Here is a 21,595-nt window from a genome sequence, read left to right on the forward strand (position 1 = left end):
ATGTTTTTGTAAGCTTTAAGTTTGTATCCATTGCTAAAGTATTAAACTGCACACATCTTCACTCCTTCCCAGTAGCTTTTGTATTAGTTATTGTTTTTATATTTGCATGTTGTGATGGGGGCTTGGAAGCTGCAGTAACTGCCCACTGCTCTATGATGGCCTGTTTTCCAGATTGTAACTGACGTTAAGGGCCGAGTGTTTGTGCGATTTGAAAACCTCAACATGAACTTTTAATAAATATAAATATAACTGAACCCAGATGGTCACATACACTATAAAAAACACGTCACTTTTTATTCCTTTCTGACACCGAATCAAGCCAGCCTGGTCAGGTTTGGGGTCGGTTAAGATTGCAACATTTTTTTTATTTACTTAGTAACTTTTCAGCAAGACATGACCTTTTTTTAAAGTAAATAGTTTCTCAATATTGATAAGATAAAAACTACTAGTTCCACTGCCAGATTATTTCACTTATAAACATATTTCTCACATGTTATAAGTGAAATAATCTGGCAGTGAAACGAGTATTTTTATCTGTAAGAGGGAATTATTGACTCAAAACAAACTTCTGTGTCTTGCTGAAAAGTTAGTTTGTAAGTTTAGTCTTATTTCAGGTGTGCAAAGATGTTTGCAGAAGAAATTAACCAAAAACACTTAATATTTAAAATTACTCTAAAATTAAAGTTTTTATTATTCACAAAAAATAATAAACGCCTGAACAAAAGTTGACTAAATAAACCATTTGCTTTGTTTTCTGCTGCCAAACCTTTAAAAAAAATAGTTTCCTTTTTGGTTTCTGTCTGGTTTCTACTCTGTTTGGTTTGTATTAAATATTAAAAAAAAGTCTAGTGTTTCTTCTGGAATACACCAAATTTAACAAAAAACTATTTTACATTAAAAGGCTCCAGCAAAAGAGTTTAAACTTTCCAGCATTATTTAAAGAACATCTTATAAATGCACTGAAAAAAGAGAATGACAGAAAAATGGGTTTATTTGTCACATTTAATTATATTAAGTTTATCAGATTTAACAAACTTAATATGATCACTTGTCACCAGTTAACAGAATATATTTAACCTGTTTTTTTTTTTAGTGTGCGTAATGAATGACTCAGAAAATTACACCAAGCTTTTATTTTCCATGTTCATTTTTATTCATACAAGTAAAAAGCATTTGAAACTAATCAAATGAGTAAAAAAACAACATATTAAATAAGCAAAACGCAATTAAAGGAAATAGATAACGTATAATAAAAAGATCCCTCACAAAGGGGAATAAAGTCCCAGTCAACATGACTGAACGTTTCGGCTCCTCGTATGCATTGCATAGAAATGGCAGGCGGTCCGGTCAGTGCATCGGCAGACATCAGTGATGTGCATTGTCAGCGTCTTTTCAGGCTGTCAGTAGTTAAGGACCCAGATGTTCTCTGGGTTGAAGTGACTTTAGTGCTGGGGTCTTATTGCGTCTTTGAAACCGGAGCGATTTTCAGGAGAGTGGAGCTGAGCGGGCCGAATTGTCCCTGAAACATGGCCCGTCTTCCCCCGTGGCGCTGACGGAACTTCCCGTTGAGATTTGACTCTCCGCAGCTGCCAAACCACCAACCGCCTGGGGGAAAAGCACGGATGGAAAACCTCGTTTAGCTTAAATTGTTGGGCCGATCGGAGCGATTTTTAATCTGGATTCGGGTTTGTACCTGAGAGCAGCTCGGCGCAGTTGGCGTCCGCAGCGAGGTCGTTGTCTCTGTCGGCTGTGGAGAAGGGAAGTCCGGTCGCTCCGGTGGACTCGATTCCCTCCTGAACGCCAGACGAAGGGTCGAGGTCAAGGTGCAGAGCGAACTGCCTCTCCTCTCCGTCCACCTGGAAGCGGTAGCGAGCCGCCTGGCGCCGCCCGGCCTCGTCAGAGAGCTCCACCTGAAGGACGTACTGGCCTTGCTTGGAGATGGAGTGGATGTGGTCCAAACCGAGCCAGAACTCTCCTGGGAGATTAAAAATTACGCTTAGTTTTTGAATGTTGGAAAATTCTGGCTTTTTTTTTTTTACATTAAAATTGCCAAAACTCACTGTTGAGGTCGCCGAATCCTTTCCTGTAGCTTTCCCAAAGCTGGTTGAAGTTCTGAGATCCATCCTGGCGTTTCTGGATGACTGTCCAGCCGCCATCTGCAGAAAAATCAGGAAAACAAATCAGTTTTTCCCCTCCTCTTTTTCTAATTTGTGTAAAAATCTCCTGATAAGACTCAGAAGTGAACAAACTCACCTGGAGTCATCTGACAGAGAACGTTGAAGGGTTTTGAGTTGTCGGGCTGAATCATGTAGACGCCACTGACTCGCTGTCCCTGTGCGAACAGATCCTGACAGTCTCTGGCCAACCCTGCAAACAAAAGCACAACATGAATCAGACTTTGTTTTTTAGCTCTTCTTGTCCATACGTCACTTTTAACAGCCTTGTTTTTGTTTTTCTTTTTGCTGCCCTTTCTTCTGAACTTTGCTCTGTTTCTGAACGACTCTGCCAGCGAGTCAGACATCGTAACTTTAAGTGCAAAGGTGAACCGTTTGGTTACGTCTTTTTTACAATTCATTAATAGCTGTTGCACTGCAAAAACACTAAATATTAAGCATTTTTTGTCTTGTTTCAAATGAAAATAACTCACAACTATCATTCCAGCAGCATTTCGGGGCTGGTTTTGATCACATAGTCTGGTTTTGATTACAAGTTGATAGGTGTATCAACTTGTTTGCATTAGGAACTAAACCAAAAATACTTGGTAATACTTTGTTTTTGCAGTGTGTGATTTAATTAAAATCTTCTCATTAGACATATTGTTTTTCTGTTTTTCCAGGAGGTGTGAGTTTCGACTCGCCTAACGTTTTTTAACGAGCTGAAACAGTAAAAAGTTACCTGCTTGGTTGAGCTGTGCCTCGCCTGTCAGCGCTCTCTCTTCGTCTCTCCGTCTTTGGGATTTCACCCTCTTATGCGCAACCTTCAGAAGAACAATCGGTGGAGGATTAGAAAACATTCTGGTGTTTGACGTCACAAAGCCGCAGGTTTGCCTCCAGGCGTCTCACCTTGTTCTGCAGGGCCTGCAGGTGCAGACTCTGTTTCTCCAGCTTGTCTTGCTGCTGCCTGATTTTCTCCACCAGCTGATCGATGCGTCTGTTCTGGGCCACCATCAGCCTCTGGAGGAGGGGAGAAGACGCTCAGCTTCAAACTGCTTTACTAAAATCAATTGTTGAAGCGTTGAAGCTTTGTTCCAGCTCACCTGGATGAATGAAACCCTCTCGTGTTCGCTGTCGTTGCCGTCCTTCGTCGGCTCTGTTAGAACCTCCTCCAGTCGGTCCATCCTGGACGTCATGACCTCCGCCTGCTTCTTCACCTCGCCGACCTCCAGCTTCACCTCCTCTCCCAGCTGGGAGAGCAGCCTGTACGTCCCCTGCGCCTCCTTGCTCTGGGTCATCAGCGCCTCGCCCTGCTGCTCCTGCCTCCGCTCCAGCTCCGCCAGCGTGCCGTTGACGGCCCTCAGCCGGCCGCTCACGTCTCTCATCTGAGCCTTGGTCTTGTCCACATGCTCCTTCAGGCCCTGGCCGAGCTGCAGGAGGCCGTGGGCCACCACGTTCACGTCGTCCCAGGAGGCGTGCTTCTCCCGGCGGGTTCTGTCTGACGGGAAGCCTGCGCCGGCGTGGACCAGGACGGTCAGGAGGAGGACGGTGACCTGGGGCGTCTTCATGGTTCTGGTCTTTGGGTTGTTTCGAAATCAGCGGTTCTTTGCGTCGAGCTCGAGTCGCTTCAGTTGTCTGCTGGTGAATGGCTTCATGAGGTTTTTATAGCTCTGAGCTGCAGCAGGCGGCGCGCCTGATTGGCTGCTTGGAGGCGGAGGAGGAGGAGACGCAGGAAGGACAGAGGAGGAGGAGGAGGAGACGCAGAAAGGACAGAGGAGGAGGAGGAGGGGGAAAACGTTCATAGTGGGGACCTCGGCTATGACGCAACCAAACATCTGAATTTCCAGTTAAATCCACAAGCTCCAAACTTTTGGTATCTTGTGCTTTTTAGGTGAATACATTACTTTGCTCTGCATTTATAGAGGCTAAACAAAAACAGTATTACATCGACATTTTGAAAGAATAAGAAAAACGGTGAAGTTTCAGGGCTGCAAAAACACAAAATCTTACCAAGCACTAAGATATTCACTACAGACCAAAAATAAGACAAAACTAACTTAAAAGTTACTTTTCAGCAGGATATATAACTAGTTTTTTTTAATAAAATATTAAAAATCTATTAAAAGATGCAAACAAATAATTAAATTCAGTAATTAAAAATATTTTTTTGCCTAAATCCAATAAAATAGCATTAATTTAGCTTATAGCAAACAAAGGATCTGCAGCTAAATTTAACATCAATTCAGAGTCGGCCAATTATGTTTGTTTCTTTTATTTTATTTAATTAACTGAATAATTATTTTCTTACAGAATTTGAACCTGGTGAAGCTAAAACTTTGACATTTGAGGAGTTTTTTTTTTTTATCTTAAATGCTAAATGTAGATATTTTAACATTTTTTCGCCAAATCATTTCCTCCAGTTAAATCAGTTACTAAATCAGCTGGTGATCTCCATAATTTATAATTTAGCAGCCTTGTGTTGGGAGTCAAAACGACTGACCTTTAACCTTTAGCCTACATTTCATGCATCTGTCAGGACACTCGCGTTAACATCCATCAAACTCTGCAGAGTGGAAACGGCGCAGAGCGAGAAAAGCAGTGGAGCATTTTCCAGTTTGTGTGAGAAGTAGGGGAAAGTTCAACCCTGAGGCCTTTTTACTCACTGGTTCCTGACAATGAAAATCTCACACACACACACACACACACACACACACACACACACACACACACACGAGGCTGACAGAAAACGCTGAGGCATGCATGCTTTGTGTTCTGGCAAGTCGTAAGTGGAATATGTCTTTACTCACCATGACTGAAAGCTCATTTGACAGGATTAAACCAGCGTAGCTTTAGCAAGTAAATATTTTAGTTTAAGGCAGATTTAGTTCTGCCAATCAACTTTAAAGGGACACAAAGGCTGATCTGAATTTCACATGTTTGTATCAAATCAGATTATCATTTTTGACACCTTAAGTTTGAGAATCCCAGTGGTTGACAGTTTAATGCTAAGATGTGACTTTCATGAAGCATATTATGTTACAAAACATCCATCTTATGGTCTCAATTTAGAAGTTGAAGTCAAAGTGAAGTCACTTGTAGACAGAACAGGTTTTCTGTTGCTTATTTCTAAGTCAAGTCAGGGAAGAGTGGGTACCCAACATGGCCGACCGACCGTACGCCACTTTCAGTTCTGAATATTTTGATTTGGTTGTTTTAATCTGTTGTTTTTTACTCAAGGAAACTAAGGCATTGTTGACCGTCTGTACTTTTAGACTGCATTTACACCAATCCTGTTTGGTCTGCTTTAGTCTAACTCTAGTTCGTTTGTCTTGAACACGTGTCAAACTGAAGGCCCGGGGGCCAAATCTGGCCCACCATAGCTTTTTGTTTGGTCCTCAAGACTCCAGACGCTAAATTACAACAATCAGTCCATCCAGTTTTCTGTGATTGTGGAAATTCACATCCTGCATTTTTTCCTGCTAATTCATAGCTAAGTTTATTGCAAATTTTCCGCAAAAACGGTCAAAAGCGTTGGGTTTACTGACCACTAACTCCCACCTGTAGGTTTCAGTATCTTGCATTGAGACTCAGTGTTTCTGGGAGTTTGTTCCAGATTTGTGGTACATAGATGCTGAATGCTGGACAGAAAACTAGTGTAAAAACTTTAACAACTGATATGAACTGCTTAAAGGCAAAACTGAAGAGAAGGACAATGACTCATGACTTTGGCACAGGACTGTGGTTTTAAAAACTAATCTGATAAAACAAAAACACATCGGGAGACGCCTGTTATTAAATAGTTTCGTCATTGTACCTACAAGCTAAGTCGTACTTTCGGTGATGAATTTTACAGCGTCTTGGTTTGCAGGGTGGAGGAAGGTTTTGTTTTCACTTTGGGAAAACTTTGCCGCTGTTCCAGAGCACGTAGCGCTGCGTGCTGCAGCTCCGCACGTACGTCCTCGAACCTGCTGCCCCCGTCAGGCAGCGCTCCAAAGGGTCCAGTTTGAGCAGCGGCAGGAATCACTTTACCTATCCCAGCTGTGTCAGGACACAATGTTCGACTCGCGTTACCAGGCTGCGTTTGGAGCCTGGACTCGGCTGCAGCAGCTGTTTCCTGCCAGGGCTGCAGAACCACTGGGGATGTGGAGGAATCAGCAGGACTGGACTTCTGTTCTGGTTCTGTCTCTGGCCACCAGGGCGTCTGAAAATCATTAAACCAAACCTGGATGCTGTAAAGTCGTCTCTGGTTATGTAAAAGTTTTTTTCTTTTGTCCGGAGTTAAACTTGTGGATCTTTAACCTTTTTTTTTTAGCTCATTATCTCCAGGCATCTGGTTGGCTTTATGTGGAAACTTCAAACAAATGGATGAGTGAAACTTTACCAGGAAAAGAAAATATTGGCTGAAGCAAGAGAATCTGATTCAGCTTTGCTAATCAGACTTGTTACAAAAGGTTATTGCAAAGCTAACATGTTTTTGTTGCTATTTACAAGACACTTTTTCTCCTTTTATCTTCACCAAGTAAATCAAACTGGACAGAAAACATTGAGGTCTGGACTTTTAATGTTTTATGTGCTTCAATCCAACTATTTTATTGATGGCAGTTCAGTATATTATGGAAAGTGTCAGTAAATCCGTCACTCTACCACCATGTTTTACTGAAATGCTGCATTTCATGAATGCGGTCATGAACATTTTCCTCATCTGCCATGATTGAAGCCAAGAGAGCTTCAGATTTTGTTCTGGAAAATCCGGATTCGCTCTTGGAGTGGTTTTGGTCCACCACCCACTTCCAGGAGTGTTTACCACTGTCCCAGAGCTGTTTGTTTCTGATCTGCTTTTTACATTTCTGGGTTTGACGTCAGGCCCGAGGTAACGGCGCTCTAGTTAAGAAGTCAGAATTTCAACATGGCGACACCTAGCTCTTACAAGCACATAAGCAAACATCACTTTCAATTTGTTCAGTTTAGAGTTGCAGGCGCAACATGTAACTTTGATTCTTAGATGCACTCGTCATGTAAAATAAACATGGTTTTATCGTAACTGGGTTCAGTCAGAGTTGCTTCCCAGTGGGAAATTTGACTTCGGAGGGTGTTCCAGTTGATTTGGGAAGTTGAGATTTCCCAACTTGAGTACAACTGGAATGCAGCAAAACTCACTCTTTGGTTACCTAGCAACGGCCTGTTGAGTAACTTGTGGTTACCTAGCAACGGCCTGTTGAGTAACTTCCCAGCAGCAGTTTAAGGTTTTGCTACTGTGCCTCATAACTGCTTAAAATTAAACAGCGTGCAGTGAAAAGTGGGGATAAACAGTTCAGGTTGGCAGTATTTCAAATATTTAAAACAAAAACTAATAAGTATTGATATTCACTGATGTGAAACCTTTATCCTGTATTGTCCAGCCCTATTGATCAGTTATCTTGTAATTGAACAAGACGAATGATGACTTTTCTTTAAAGGTTGTCAGGTTCATTCAGATAGTGTTTTTCAGTAGATCTGTGAAGTCATTTGGAAACTTATCTTGTATATTTACTCTGCTTATCTTGTAAACAATGAAAACACGATTATCTGAAACATTAAGGGAGGGACAAATACTTTTCAAAAACACTGAACAAGGAAACTTCAGATCTATTTATTAATGGGCAGCTTTGTGCTTAGTGGATTGGCTCTGACGTGCAGAGCGACACACACACACACACACACAGAGCAGGATCCAGACAGGCACATGCAGAACGTGCACTGCTGGTTGTAAACAATGGATCACGTCTGTCTGTTAAAACACTGAGTGACTCATTTCCTTCTGTCCACAGGAGGAAGTTTCAGTTTTCTCAGGTCACCAGTTTGACTTTTCAGCCTCTGTTTGATTTTACCTCAAATTCCTTTTAATCTATTATATCATAATTTTTCAGTTGTAAAGCTCAAAACAACTAAGACTACACTCACACCAGGCAAATGCGACTCGAGTTAAATTCCTTGACATAAATTATATTTTTATGGCAGTCTGGACGACACCGCTCTGATCTGTTCACCCCCCCAAAAAAATCAGATTTGAGCCACTTCCAAAAATATCTGATTGTTTTCAAAGCGCCTGCAGTCTGAACGGTGATGCTGCATTTTATTCAACTTTTGTGAGATTGATGAGAGACATTGGTCATAATTCTGCACCAGAATAAGACAGATCGGATGTAACAATGGCTGAAAGAAATTAAGAAAAAAAAGATTAAGAATGAAGTTTGTTCCACTGAAGTGAATCACTTCACATCCCACCACTCCTGACTTTGAGTCAATGCTCCACGAAACGCTGGTGCTTTTAGTTGTGGTTTCTGTTTATTAGCTTCCTTCACCTTATTACAACTTTGTAACAATGTCATGTTGAGTAAACCTGATGCATAGACTGCAGCATCCACTATTGCTTTCGTAAACAATGCGCTGCTTTGTGACGCCAATGTTCTTCTGCAACACTGATTGCAGTCGCATCATTTGGATATAATAAAAATATCCTTTATTGAACCACAATGGATACAGAAATTCAGTGGCATGAACCACAAAACAAAAATAATCAGATTTCAGCAAAAACTTGGCATGCTGTGTGGCCTTAATTATCACGAGGAAAAAGTGGTCCGATTTGTTTTCTTTGGCATATTGGAGCAAACATTTCTAAGCAGAAATTAATGAACATGATCAAAAACTGACATTTTATAAATGTATGCAAATTATAACAAAAACAGAAAACAAAATGAAACCAAACTGTTCCAGATTTTCTTAGATTTGCTTTCACAAGCAATGACCTAACTTCCCATGGATCTCGGTTTAATGTTTCTGTGTCAAAGTTTAAATGTAGACGGAGCCTTATTTAGGCCTGCATTTAAAGATAAATTATCTGTAACACAAAACACAGACGGCTCCTCTATCGCAGCTCTGGGTGACACTGATTGATGAAATGTGAACTGATTCCACATCTTATCTCAGAGTTTATAAACCAAACGCCGGTGGAGTCGGTCTCCCGTTCGTCAAAACGTCCTGAAACATTCCTGAAATGTCTGTGATTCATGATGGGAGGGCTGCACAGCATGTTCCCTCACGCACATGGGCACGCATGTGTCTCCGCGGAGCGATGGAGCTGTTTTACAGAACCCAGTGGGTTAGTGTGTGAAAGGTCGGGCTGCTGTTACGTGTCTGGTATGTTGCATCAGCCCCATGGACCGTGTTTGGGACCAGGCGTGCACAGCTGTGGGGCCGCATGCAACGAGACCCGGAGAAACGCATGGACAGAGGGGCCGCTGACTGATCAGAGGGTATTTTTAACTCCTGTCGGGACCTTTGACCTCTGATTCTAGGAGTTATCGGTTACTTCACAGAGCAAACACCAGAATGGGGGAAAGGGAAACAAGATGGCGCAGAAGTTGATAAAACTCCAAAATACATTTAGGTAGAACTCGGTAACAAAAAGGTTGATTTATCTCAGTAAAAAGTTAATATTTCATAGTTTAATTAACTCCTGAGTGATAAATTTCCTACTGCAGCTATTAAGGCAATACTTAAAAAAAGTTTTAAAAAAATTAATTATGAGAATAAAGTTGTAGGAGAATAAAATCATAGTATTACAAGAATAGTCATGTGAGAATAAAGTCGTAGTATAAAGTAAAAATAATACAAGAACGTAATATTATGTGAAAAAAGTCGTTAATTTTATGACTTTATTCTTGTAAATTTATTTTTATTCATTAACGTGGCCATAATAATGATTTCTAGCTTTGCTGTAAATATATCACTCAAACGTGCGTCTGGAGGTCCGGGTCATTCGGGTCAAATTTGGCCCAAAACAACCATTTCTATGGTAAAGAACCAGAGTGTTGCTCTGGGCTCCTTGTGTCCCATTTTTTAAATATGAAAGTAAATTCAGCGTTTTATTCAATGAAGTCCAGTATAAAGTTTTTACAGTCGGTGATGATTTGTGGTGCCATTTTATCTGGTTCACCGGGTTTTATCAAGTGCAAAAAGGGGGAGTCAGGAGTAGGTAAACTACGTAAATATGCTGCTGCTAATATGATAAATGACTGCATGTTTGAAAAATATGAAGTTTAACACACCTTTTCTTTCTTAATTCCAGATTTCTTCTAGAAATCCCATGAAACCATTGTCTTTACTGAAGGCCTGTCCCGTGTGATTCCGTTGACTCCCCCTACTGGTCTGGAGGACTTACTGGAGAGTTTTATGCTTGCTGTTTTTGCTTATTTTGCCATTTTTCCTTTCGTTTTGTTTCCTGTTTGCAACATTTTTCTGTGATTGCATTTTTTCTTCAATTGCAGTATTTTTTTTCTGTGGTTGCACTGTTTTTTCCAGTGTTTTTCCATTGCAAAAAAGAGAATGTTTTTCTCTTTTTTTCTACCAAAAACTGGATGATAAAAGTCTTCAGTTTGGTGCTTTTGTCTCAACTTGCCTTTTTTTTTTTTTTTTTTTTTTAACTGTTTCGCTTACAGAGAGATCATAATTTGTTTTGTTGTTTATGTTGTTTTGTTTCTTTATTTTGGATAGTTTTGCAGCTCCAGTGCTAAATGTTCATTAGAATTTAAAGTTTATTGATCTTTGACAATATGTTTGTGCATCGTTATAATTATCATGATTATTGTTTACCACAGTAACCAGCTAGGTTTGTTTTTCTGACAGGCCTGCTCGTCTCCCACAGTGGACGGTTTGTTTTTGTTTGAACAGATTCTGTATTTCGGGCCGGGCTTCTGGCTCGTTTCAACGTCTCGGTTTCACGTCACGGTTTTTGGCTGAGCAGCGAAGTGGGTGAAAGGTTGCGCTCGTGCACAGCTCGTGTGCGGCTTGTGTGCGGTTCGCTGATGTCACGAGGGATTCAATAATAGCAGCTGTTATTTACAAACCAGAGGCTGATACTCCATCCTTTCGCTTCCATCACTGCGACCTTTTACCCAGTTTCCTCCTCTCCTAAACTCTCTGCATCCCCGTGTTTCTCCTCCTCCTTCCCTTCGCAGTCTGCCGTTGCACTTTCACCCAGAGAGAAAAGATGTTTCCCCGAGGCGTCTTCTCTGATCTCAGACTTTGTGAGTCAAAGGTCGTCCGGTGTGTTGATGGCGAAAGCTGCTGGTTTTCCCCTTGTTTTTATGAGATGCTTGGCTCATTCTTTTGGGTTTTACGAGAACATTAAAACATTCGAGGTAAGTGTTAAAACCCACCAAAAAAAAGGGCTTCTGTGTGGAAATTATTATCGTTTACAAATTCTTTTGGGGTGAGGAACTGTTGACATGTACGTCATTACTCTGCCGTGTTTGTTTGTGATAAACTTCCTTTGTGCTGATTCAAAACAAACATGTCGGCTTCTGTCCGATCCTCCCCACAGGATCAAGTTCTGGTCAACGGTTCCTTTCACCTTTCACCTACTTCTACATAAACTGTGATTTCTGTTGGTACTTTTTAAAATAAAACCATATTTAGCAAGTTTTGATTGACTTGTTTCAAAATCCAGCAGTTCTGCTTGTTTAATTTTTAATGTTGTTGTTTATTTGATAGAGACATAAACAATAAACACAAGAGAAGGGAAATAAGAGGGAAATAAATATTTAAAACTCATTATTGCAGAACTACAGCATTTTTTTAGTGTATTAAATGTCACTACAATGAAGTATAAAAAATGTGGCTGCATATAAATTCAGCTTAATCTGTCTATATTCAGGAATGTCACTAAAAAAAATTATCACAATACTAAATTACAAAAAATAGAAAAATAAAATGGCTTAAAATAGCCTAATTTAACAAAGTTGCGCGTTTGTGCAGAAATGTTTTCCAAGTGTTTCAGGATTATTTTAATCATTGATTCTATTTATGATTTTTATTATGTTAAAGTCCATTTTTTAATTCCTGCTGATTGTGAAAAATGTATTTAAATTTTATATAGATTTTTTTTCATTTTCTAATAAATCTATGTTGGCATTTCACAAAAGAAATGTAATATCTGCTTAAAGAGTACCATTGGTTTGGAGGAGAAATGTTGGTTAAATGTCAGAAAGTGGGTTTTATCCAACTGGAAAACATTTTAAAATTTGCATCCGTTTGGTTTTATCATGTAACTCTGATAAATAATAATTAAACAGAATAAAATAATGTATAGGAGTGCTTTAATGTCACTCTATTTTCTTGTTTGGTTTTGTCAGTAGAAGATGAATAAATGTTCTTATAAAATGGATCTCAACGGGACAAACCTTTTTAAATATTATTAAATGTTGGAGAAAAGCTTTTAATCAGAGCTTGGTGATAGAAAGTGTAATAATCTAAATGAATTCAGAGTATCCTGACAAACACATCGTTGTTTACCTTTAACAACTCGGCACCATTTTATTGAGTTTAATACTCGGCGTTCAGAAAGTTTAGCAGGTTCTTTACAGCAGATAAAAATCTTTCATGGCGTTAGATCTTCTCTTTAAAATGTTCATAAACATCTAAAACCTGGAACACGCCGCCGTCTTCATCTTTGTCCATGAGACGTTTTCATGCTCTCAGTTTGGACTTTCTCCTCTGACCTTTGACCACTATGTTGCAAAACTCACATTTCCCCCCCTTTAAAGTCCAATAATGGCGATTGGTTTGCTGCTGAAACCTGACCAACCTCTGCTCTATTTTGAAGGTAAACCCGTCCTGACCTTCCCGTCCTTTGGCGGCTTTGGGTCGATCAGGTATTGGGTCCAGACGGCGGCTGTTTGCTCAGACGGTTCAGTGCTTGTCCATCACCGTGGCTCCACTGCAGGTCATTCTGCTTTTATTCACCTTTTGCCCAGAAACCACCAGGTGAAACCAGCATGTGAGAAAACACGTGTTCATAACGGCACACAGACTTCGATCTTACTCAGGTTGGCAAAAATCAATCGATAAAAACTGGAGAACAGTTTGAATTAAGCTTGAAACTTCTGCTAAGATGGACTTTTTCATGTTTTCATCACCCAGATGTTGACAAAATCAATCAAAATTTATTCATAGAGAACTTCTTATTCAGCCAATCGTAACACAGAGGTTTAAAATTAGACACAAAACGTATAGAAAATATTTACATTCTCTTTGGGATTAATAAAGTATTTTTGAAATTGAATTGAATTTGAATAGAAACACTAAGTAACCAAGTTAAGCAAACAGATGAACCTAAAAACAATTAAGAGATAAATCAGTCAATTATAGGGAATGAGGAACTATGGAAATCTAATTAAATAAACAAAAATCCCTACAAATAAAACATTTTCTGAAACTTGATAAATTAATTGTCCTTATAGCCCAAAGGTCAGTGGCTCTTTGGGCCTTTCACAATGGCTCTTAATCATTTGGACTAAAAATAAAAGTTTCTGTTTCTAAATTTAGACAACAAATGTGGGTTTTTAACAGTTTTCAGTTTATGTCTTCAATATTTGCATTTAATTCCCACAAAGATCGACACTAAAACTACAAATCATATGATTCTAGATCAGTTTTTGTCTTTTTTGCTAAATTTTATGTAACCTTTTGTTTTAAATCCGAAAATAGAAATAAACTAGTTTTTTTATAGTAGATATTTATCTAATATTTTTGTCTTTTCCAAAAAGAAAAAAACCCTCTAAACAACTTTTATTTGTCTGGGCTGAGAGTGAAAGTGGCTCTATAAGTTGTAAAGGCTGCAGACGTCTGATCCAGCTCCTTTTCTACAGTTTTCATCCTAAACTATATAAACATCCATTCCATACTTTTCATATTTCTAAATAAAAACATTCATTTTATTAACTTTTTGTTTTGCTAAATTCGGTATGTCCATTACTTTTTATTTAACGTTTATTTTACAAACGTTGCAGTCAGATGCCCGTCTGCTTGACGACAAACTTTTCTGGGTTCAATGAAGTTGAAAACTTCGACCGATTCTCCCTCACAGGATCGATAACCTATAAACTGACCTTTGACCTTTTGCAAACGTGCAAGCAGAAAACGATACGCAACTTCTCAGTTTAATGATGGAAGAGAGCTGAGGAGGAAAAGGAGAGAAATTCTCCTAAGTTACACATGCAGTTCTCTAATTCTGCACTTTTTGTAATGTTACGACTGTAAAGTTGTAACATTACAGTCATAATATAATATCTGAGGTGGAAAAATGGAGAATCTTCCTGAAACCTTTGAACAGTTTGATGGCTGAAAATCTCCATCTATAACTGGATAAAAGTAGTTTACTTTGATCGTTTATCATTTATGCTAACTTTGAAAATGTTTAGCGCACTTAACTTTTCCCAATTTAATTTTTCCAGATAAATTCTAAAGCGATAATTTACTTTAACTAATTTGCTGTTTTGTGAATGTTCAATAAAATTTGACATCTGTGATGACTTTTTGGTTGACTTTTTTTACAAATCTAAAGGTAGCTAGATGTTTGTATTCATGCTCTTATTTTGAAGTGAGCAAAGACTGTTTACGCAGAAGCTCCATTTCCTTTCCTCTCCTTCTCCATCCCTGATCTAGAGCAGCAACTGTCTTTAATCTGTACCCAGAATGCATTGCAGCAGATCTACAGTAACAAATTAAAGTCTAGTGATGTCCTGTTGGTGTGTAGCGCTTTAGAGTTTGTAGAACTAATGTTGATGATTTGTGCTTTAGGGTTTGCACACCTAACTTTAGAGTTAGGTGGAAATTATACCAATGAATGTATCCAGTTCATTCATATATATATACACACACACACACACACACACACACACACACACACACACATATTTTTGGGCAAGAGATGAAGCATAATTTAGACAGATTGGCTATCCGTCACAGGTCAAAATGGATTTTTCTTATTTTCTCCAAACTCCTGAGTTTCCATGTGTTGCAAACTTAATTAATCAGTGTGATTTCGCAGGTTTTTTTTAATTGTTGACAACTGTTAACACAGATAAAAAGGAAAGTGATCACCTGATTAGCCGTTACTGTGCTAAATTTCCGTTGGTTGCTCAGTAAATAACTATTTACAATCTGGCTCAAACAATTAAACATTCATATATTTTGCTCAAATATCAGGTTATTTCACCTTAGCGCACTTCTTCTATACAAGTCAGCTAACATAAATCGCAGCGCTAATTTATATTTACCTGTTAGCACAATAGTGATAGCGCCGTTAGGAGTGCTCACTGTGTTCTATACGCCCACTGGTGGCGAACTGCTGCAACTACAATTTAATGCCTCCCTCAGTCCGAATCGGAGAAGTGCAGCTTAAAATAATTTCTATAGTCAAACAAAAGTCTTCAGTGTAACTAAGAAAAAGGAGGCGGTGTAATTATTTCTAATGTCTAACGCATCAAGACTGCTATGTGTTTAAACGGTTTTAGGAAAGCTTTATGGGCGTCTGAGGACCAAAGTGTTTGATTCCTTCCTGTCTCACCCTGTTTGGACTCTTCTTGAGAAAGTAAACATGTTGTTCTGCCATGGACTTTGCTCTGTGAAGGCTGACGGACAGGTATCCTCCTATCTCCATCCTGTCAGTAACGGTCACGGCTCAGTGGGGAAATGACTTTATGGGTCATTGTTCTGATAAAGAGCTGCAAAGGTTTTGGCATCCAGGTTTGTTTTTCCTCTCAGGTCGGCCAAAACCGCCAAAGGTTTCAACAAAGTTGTCAAAAAGTGTTGCAGTAAAAGAAAGAGCACAGTGGTGATCTTGGAAAGTTCAGCTTTCACACCCAAAAACAAAATATTATGTCAACATATCATGTCTGATGCTTTGATGCATTTCAGAAAAAGAAAAAAATAAGATAAAATAATTCTCTAAAAAATGGATCTGTCTCATAATTTTGACATTAAGTGAATATAAATAATTGAATTAAGTCTGACGTAAAACAGGAAAACTGATTTAATGTCATTGAGGATAAAGGGCTTTATTTTATACAGTGAATGTAAACAACTCATTTCAATACCTAACATCGAGCTGGAGATATGGTACCGTTATTTTATCTTTTAGTTTGTTAGACACAGATTCTGTTTAATGATAATGGTTGTAAGTGAAAAAAATTAAAGATGGTTTTATTATTTAAACAAACAAAAACAGTGTGATAAATTTGCACTGATGTGTTTTTAGAAAACTATTTAATTTCTAGTTATCCACAACTCTACGCTATAAATATGTTTGTAGATGTAAAAAAATAAATTTATTTAAGACTAACTTAGTCTGTCATAGAAATAAAAACAAAAGACAAACCACAGAACAGTCGCTCTGATGTTTATTAAAGCTAAAAATGTCGCTATAGTCAACAGAGCTCTTGACTCAACTGGTGCATAAATTTAAATATGTAGTACCTCAATAACGCAGGAAAAGTAGAAATGTTGCTCATGAAAAACATTTGACTTGCAGATGTCTTTAAATGCATCCTAAAACGCTAAACGCAGTTTCTCCTTGTCTATTTTACTGTAGTTTCACCACCAGTCTCTTCACCTCTTCGTCATCACAAAGATCACTGTAGAATATGACCTAAATATTTTACTTTACTAAATGAAAAATTGAGCTTCTGCAATCATAACATTCGCTTTAGGGTTGAGCTTGTCAAACTGGACACCATATTTAGCATGGAGTAGTTGCTGCAGCCCAGCGCTGTAGAGAGACGAGGGAACCAAATTATCTGCAAACCTTAAATGATTTACAAGGTGGTTACCACAACATCCGGTGTTAAAATCACTTCAAAAATCAAGGTACAAATGAAAGAGGCAAAATTTAACTTGGTCTGATTCTATTGGATACAAAGAAATTTTTATTTTGCTTGGATTCCAACAACTGCATGGCGACATATGAATCCACTATTATAGGAAGAAAGTATTGTAATTGTCGTAGGTGTGAACAAATTGGCATCCAGGTGTTTTTGCTGCCCCCAAGTGACGACAAACCCTCAGTAACGTCATTATCACTGCAGCTCTATGTGCTCCAGATTCCCTCTTTTCCTCCTTGGGTCTCTTTTTAAATCAAGTCCGCCATAAATTAATGTTAAAGTTGCACTCATAGGACTTATGAGGTTACATGAATAAACAGTACTGGCTCTCCTGATCTCTCATGTGTTACGTGCCGACCAGAAGCACAAAGGAACCTGATTATTTCCTCTCTTTGTTTGAATGAAGGAACTCTGTTTTGAAAGAGCCTGGTTGTACCTATTTCACACAGAGCACATCATTCTTATAAGAGAGGCACTTGTTACTATAATAATAAAAACATCTCATTAAGCTGCTACAATGTTTTTATATCTGCTTCAAAGCAGCCATTTTCTTTTAATCTTTCTTGGATTACTGGTTCTTTAGGCTCTCTGAGGGTCTTACAATGTTTACCTTTGGACTAAATTTGTTTTTGTTTTTTTTGTCTGTTTTTCATGATATAAAGGGCTTTGTTTGTGTGTTAGTTTGGGTTTATTTCTAATTATACTGGATTGTGTTTAACCATATTCTGCTAGTAGAATAATTTACATCCTAGTAAACTATTCTAATACTACACCATACTAATAAAATATTTACAGCTGAAATTAACATTAATTTTGATAAGTTAAAACATACGAAACATGGCGAAATTACACATAAAACCCTGTGTGTGACGAGGTTTGTTAAAAATATGTCAAAATATCCTGGGGAAGAAAACGCAGAGAAAAAAAGAAGGGAGGAGTGGACGGTCACTGGTTTCTATGGTAACCAAATGTCAAGCGCAACATAACCTAATCATCCGAAGCAACGGACTCAGTGAAGTAGCTAAATATGCTACTGTAGGTTATTAGCAGCCACTTCTTCAGGTCATTCTCCCACCCTCCAATAGCTGTAGGTAAAATAATATTGGCACATTTAATCTGTGACAGCTAGTGTTCCCACATATTTTATAGCCTAAAACGTCTGTGAAAGCCGGTTAGCGCGTTGCTAGCATGTAAACAAATGCCGGTTCCGGTTTACGGCGGAAGTAGCACCCATAATTCACGTAAAGCTTCATGGGGGCTAGGAATGAGGTGGACAGCAATAAAAATTAGGAGAAAATAATTTGTTGACTAAACAAAATGTATTTAAAAAAATAAATAAACCAAATTTGACAAACCCAGTTTGTTGGCCAGTATTGATAGGAACAGAGTAAAAACACAACAGCAATATTTCACTTTGCTGGTCTCTTTTTCACTCAGCAGCATCAAAGACTCTGAATGGGATTGGTGAGTGGACTAAGCACCAAAAATAGTATACTAAAAGGACTAAACTGAATTAAATGCATCTGAATGGTGATCTTTGCTCACTAGCTGCGGTTTCATTACAATTGTGAGCAAGAAGTTGTTGATATTTCGCTAACACAATTGCGTTGGTTCCATTAATTCCACAGAATTAAATGTACACGTGAATAAGGTAGTTAACACGATAAATTACTAAAAAGCATATTATGCCATCATCCTCCTACCACTTCCTGTTGTCTCTGTCTTTTCTGCAAGTAGTAACATCCGGTTGTGGGTCACATGACTTGTGTGATGCAAAAAAAAACTGTTTCCATTGCGGTTTTACAAAATACACTAATTTCGATACTGCCAAAAAAGGCTTCCTAGTACAAGAGTGTAATCAAAAAATTTGAGAGTGAACTCTCTGCTCTTCCTGTCTGACGCCTGTGAACGTGACTGAGGTGTTCAGTTTTTTGTTGCTTAGTTATTCCTTGAGGTAGCATCTTGTTCTTCCTGCTGGCGACCTGAACGCATTGTTCACTGTGATCACCAGAGAACCGAGGCTTCCTGCCTGACAGCTCTGCAACCTGAAACGCTTGTGAGTTCCTGCTACGTTTCTGCTTCATGAAACCCTCCATAGCACAGCAAAGGATTTCTTTTTAGGTAATGAGAACAGAGAATGTTACATTTTAGGAAAAAAGAAAAAAAATAGCTAGATCACATGTAGCCAGATATTTGGGAAAACTAATACATTTTCATTCATTTTGGTCTTTCAGTTTTATACCACTAGAAACGATTATTTAAAAAAATGTGTTTGCGCGTGTACATGGGAAAACAGAGATTTGGGGTTTTACAGTCTGTGGCAAATGATGTGCTAATATCCACATACTTGCTTTACATGATTTCCAATCGGCATCGTCATGTTTTAATGATATTCTACTACGCGATTTAAAAACAGTTCCACACACATGAACTAGCTGGCGCCATGTTTAATTGCTGACTGGAAGTCGTGGTTGTTTTGAAGCACTCTGATTGGCTGACAGGTTTTAGCTTTGCGCTACACTGCCCCCTAGCGGTGTGGCATGTTTAAAACAATGATTAGGGATGCATTTGTGCAGATTCATGTGGATGAAAACTCTCCTGAAATAGACTGTGCGCACAATGTTTTTTTTTATTCAACGTGGCATATTCTTATATCATTTAAAACTTTATATAAAATACTTATTCCACACTATAATAACCTCCCTAATTCCAACTTGATGACCTTTTACCAACTCTTTTCTAACTCTTAGCCAAACTTCATAAATCCAAAGGAGTCGTTTGTGTTTTGTCTGTCTCTGACCTTCTGACAAAGTTTATTTCTTTAAAAAAGAAACATCTGCAGCAGTCTAAAGAAACAAGGAAACGTGTGGAACAGATTAAGATGCTTTTATAAAGAGAAGGAACTGAAGAAGATGTAGATATTCATCCTTTAAAGAAAAATAGTTGAATAATGTAAACATTTTAAGTGCTTTGATGTCATATTTTGTTTCTGTATGAACTGAAATATTCTTCAGTTAAATCTCTCTCCTTTCATCAAAACAGCCTCAAGAAACAACAAACCGCTTCAATTTGAGGCAACAGCACCATCAGCTGGTAAATAGACGTTTTGGGCCTTTTCAGTGTCTTAAAATAACTGACCTGCTGCTTGTATGTATCGTTTATTTAAAAAATACTCCGTTATGGTTTTTGATGTCAAAGGGTCCACACAATTCTCCAAAAGTGACTTTTGGAAATTAATTTATTTCCCTTCCCATCCTGTCCTTGTTGAGTCTTGATTATAACGATCAGTATGTTGGAAAGCTTTTGTGATTGCGCTAACATAGTGCTGGGATTCGGAAATTAAACAGTATAAATATTTTATTCAGGGACAAAAAATTTTGAATAACAGCAATAAATTAAGTCTATTATTCAATTAGATGGAAAATCCATGTAACCCATGAGGCAGTTCATGAAGCACCCAGTGGTGTAAGCTTGATTTTAAGTTTATTCTATAATGCATTTGCATTATTGATTAGTGGAAATTATTGTTGTTCATCAACACAGTCATATTCAATAAATTAGAACATGTCTTCCAATGAGGCTAATTTGTGATATTAAATGTACCTTTATGAACTGACGTTTAAGCAGGTATTAAAGTTTTCATCAAGCTCACATTTCAGTATTAAAAGTGTGTTTTATGTGATTCTTATCTTAAATTACATGTTTTGTTAGCTGGAAGTAATTAACAGAAATAAAAGCTTGAAAACCTGAATTGGATTGTAATTAATTTATATGATGCTTTTCACATAGTGATTTGAGTTACTAAAATTAACTTTTTAAGTATTTTATAATGAACCTGAGTAGATGTTAATGTATTGTATTGGGAAAAAAATGCCTTTTTCAAAACTTTATTGTTGATTTGAAAATGTATGATTTACTATAATTGAAATCGTTTAACACAGGAAACGATTTCAGATTTCTTTTTGTCCATACCGCCCAGTTCTACTACGATAATAAACAAGTTTATCTGCAAGTTTAAGTGAGTAGCGACAGATAAATGTTTTAATTTGATCTCATCTAATTACCAAAAACAAGACAAATAAAAAACAAAAGTAACGCATAAGAAAATCAGAAGGTATTCTTACCTTGCTTGCTTCCTTGAAAGGCAGCAGAGGCGCAATGATCAGAAATTAGATTCAACGCATGTGTTAAGCTTTCACTTCTGCACCCAACATCCAATAAAATTTAAAGGGTTTTTTTTTTCAGCTTCACATGACGATTATGGAGAAGTTGGTTCTCATCCTTAGCTGTCTGCTCGTCAGGTCATAGAGATGAGCAGCAATGCAGGAAAAGACTGGATTGTTTTTCCAACCTCTGGGGTTTTTTAAAAATATGCTGGGCACCTATTCACTGGAATGAACTGATCGTACTGCATTCCTCAGCATTCATAGTGCTGGAGACATTACTATTAGAAATGCATTCATATCTGTGCCCCTCACTCCCGTTTCTCTCCATTCAGCTCAAGCAGAACAGACTGCAGAACCCCCGGTCTTTACAAAGAGTCACATTGATTTGTTTGTCTCACTGTGGATCAGTGATTTGATCAACCATCACAACCTTGTGAATAGTCTGTGCTGAATTTGCAGTGTAAAAAGGGAAAAAATATATTCAATACTCTCACAAGGTTATCTGTTTTGTTGACAATTTGGTCAGTCAATCTTGGACAGATATGAAAGCTACCTTAACCTACTGAATAAAATAATT

General features: G+C 38.2%; 1 protein-coding gene and 1 long non-coding RNA gene across 2 annotated transcripts; one reads left to right on the forward strand and one right to left on the reverse strand.

Annotated features, from left to right (window-relative positions):
- Positions 1 to 984: 984 nt before the first annotated feature.
- On the reverse strand, positions 985 to 3,771 carry LOC106922743 (angiopoietin-related protein 4-like). Its single transcript, XM_014995409.2, has 7 exons — positions 3,257 to 3,771; positions 3,063 to 3,173; positions 2,896 to 2,977; positions 2,254 to 2,367; positions 2,061 to 2,156; positions 1,694 to 1,975; positions 985 to 1,605 (listed from the first exon to the last, which is right to left on the reverse strand). Exons 1-7 carry the CDS (start codon positions 3,719 to 3,721, stop codon positions 1,457 to 1,459), a joined length of 1,299 nt encoding a protein of 432 aa, XP_014850895.2. The 5' UTR covers positions 3,722 to 3,771; the 3' UTR covers positions 985 to 1,456.
- A 12,980-nt stretch (positions 3,772 to 16,751) lies between these two features.
- On the forward strand, positions 16,752 to 21,579 carry LOC106922746 (uncharacterized). Its single transcript, XR_001419258.2, has 3 exons — positions 16,752 to 18,908; positions 19,895 to 19,945; positions 21,351 to 21,579. It is a non-coding gene; the product is annotated as an uncharacterized LOC106922746 (long non-coding RNA).
- The last annotated feature ends 16 nt before the right edge of the window (positions 21,580 to 21,595 follow it).

The sequence above is a fragment of the Poecilia mexicana genome, unplaced genomic scaffold, assembly GCF_051168715.1.
Source record: "Poecilia mexicana isolate PSO_F unplaced genomic scaffold, ASM5116871v1 scaffold_4, whole genome shotgun sequence".
NCBI classification, from domain to species: domain Eukaryota; kingdom Metazoa; phylum Chordata; class Actinopteri; order Cyprinodontiformes; family Poeciliidae; genus Poecilia; species Poecilia mexicana.

What these genes read in the sequence shown, in the direction of transcription:
- LOC106922743 (XM_014995409.2), bottom strand. Translation starts at nt 3,721, where the DNA reads ATGAAGACGCCCCAGGTCACCGTCCTCCTCCTGACCGTCCTGGTCCAC. An exon ending in TCTCTGTCAGATGACTCCAG is followed by an intron (nt 2,157 to 2,253) that starts GTGAGTTTGTTC and finishes ATTTTTCTGCAG; the next exon opens with ATGGCGGCTGGACAGTCATC. An exon ending in CTGCGCCGAGCTGCTCTCAG is followed by an intron (nt 1,606 to 1,693) that starts GTACAAACCCGA and finishes CTTTTCCCCCAG; the next exon opens with GCGGTTGGTGGTTTGGCAGC.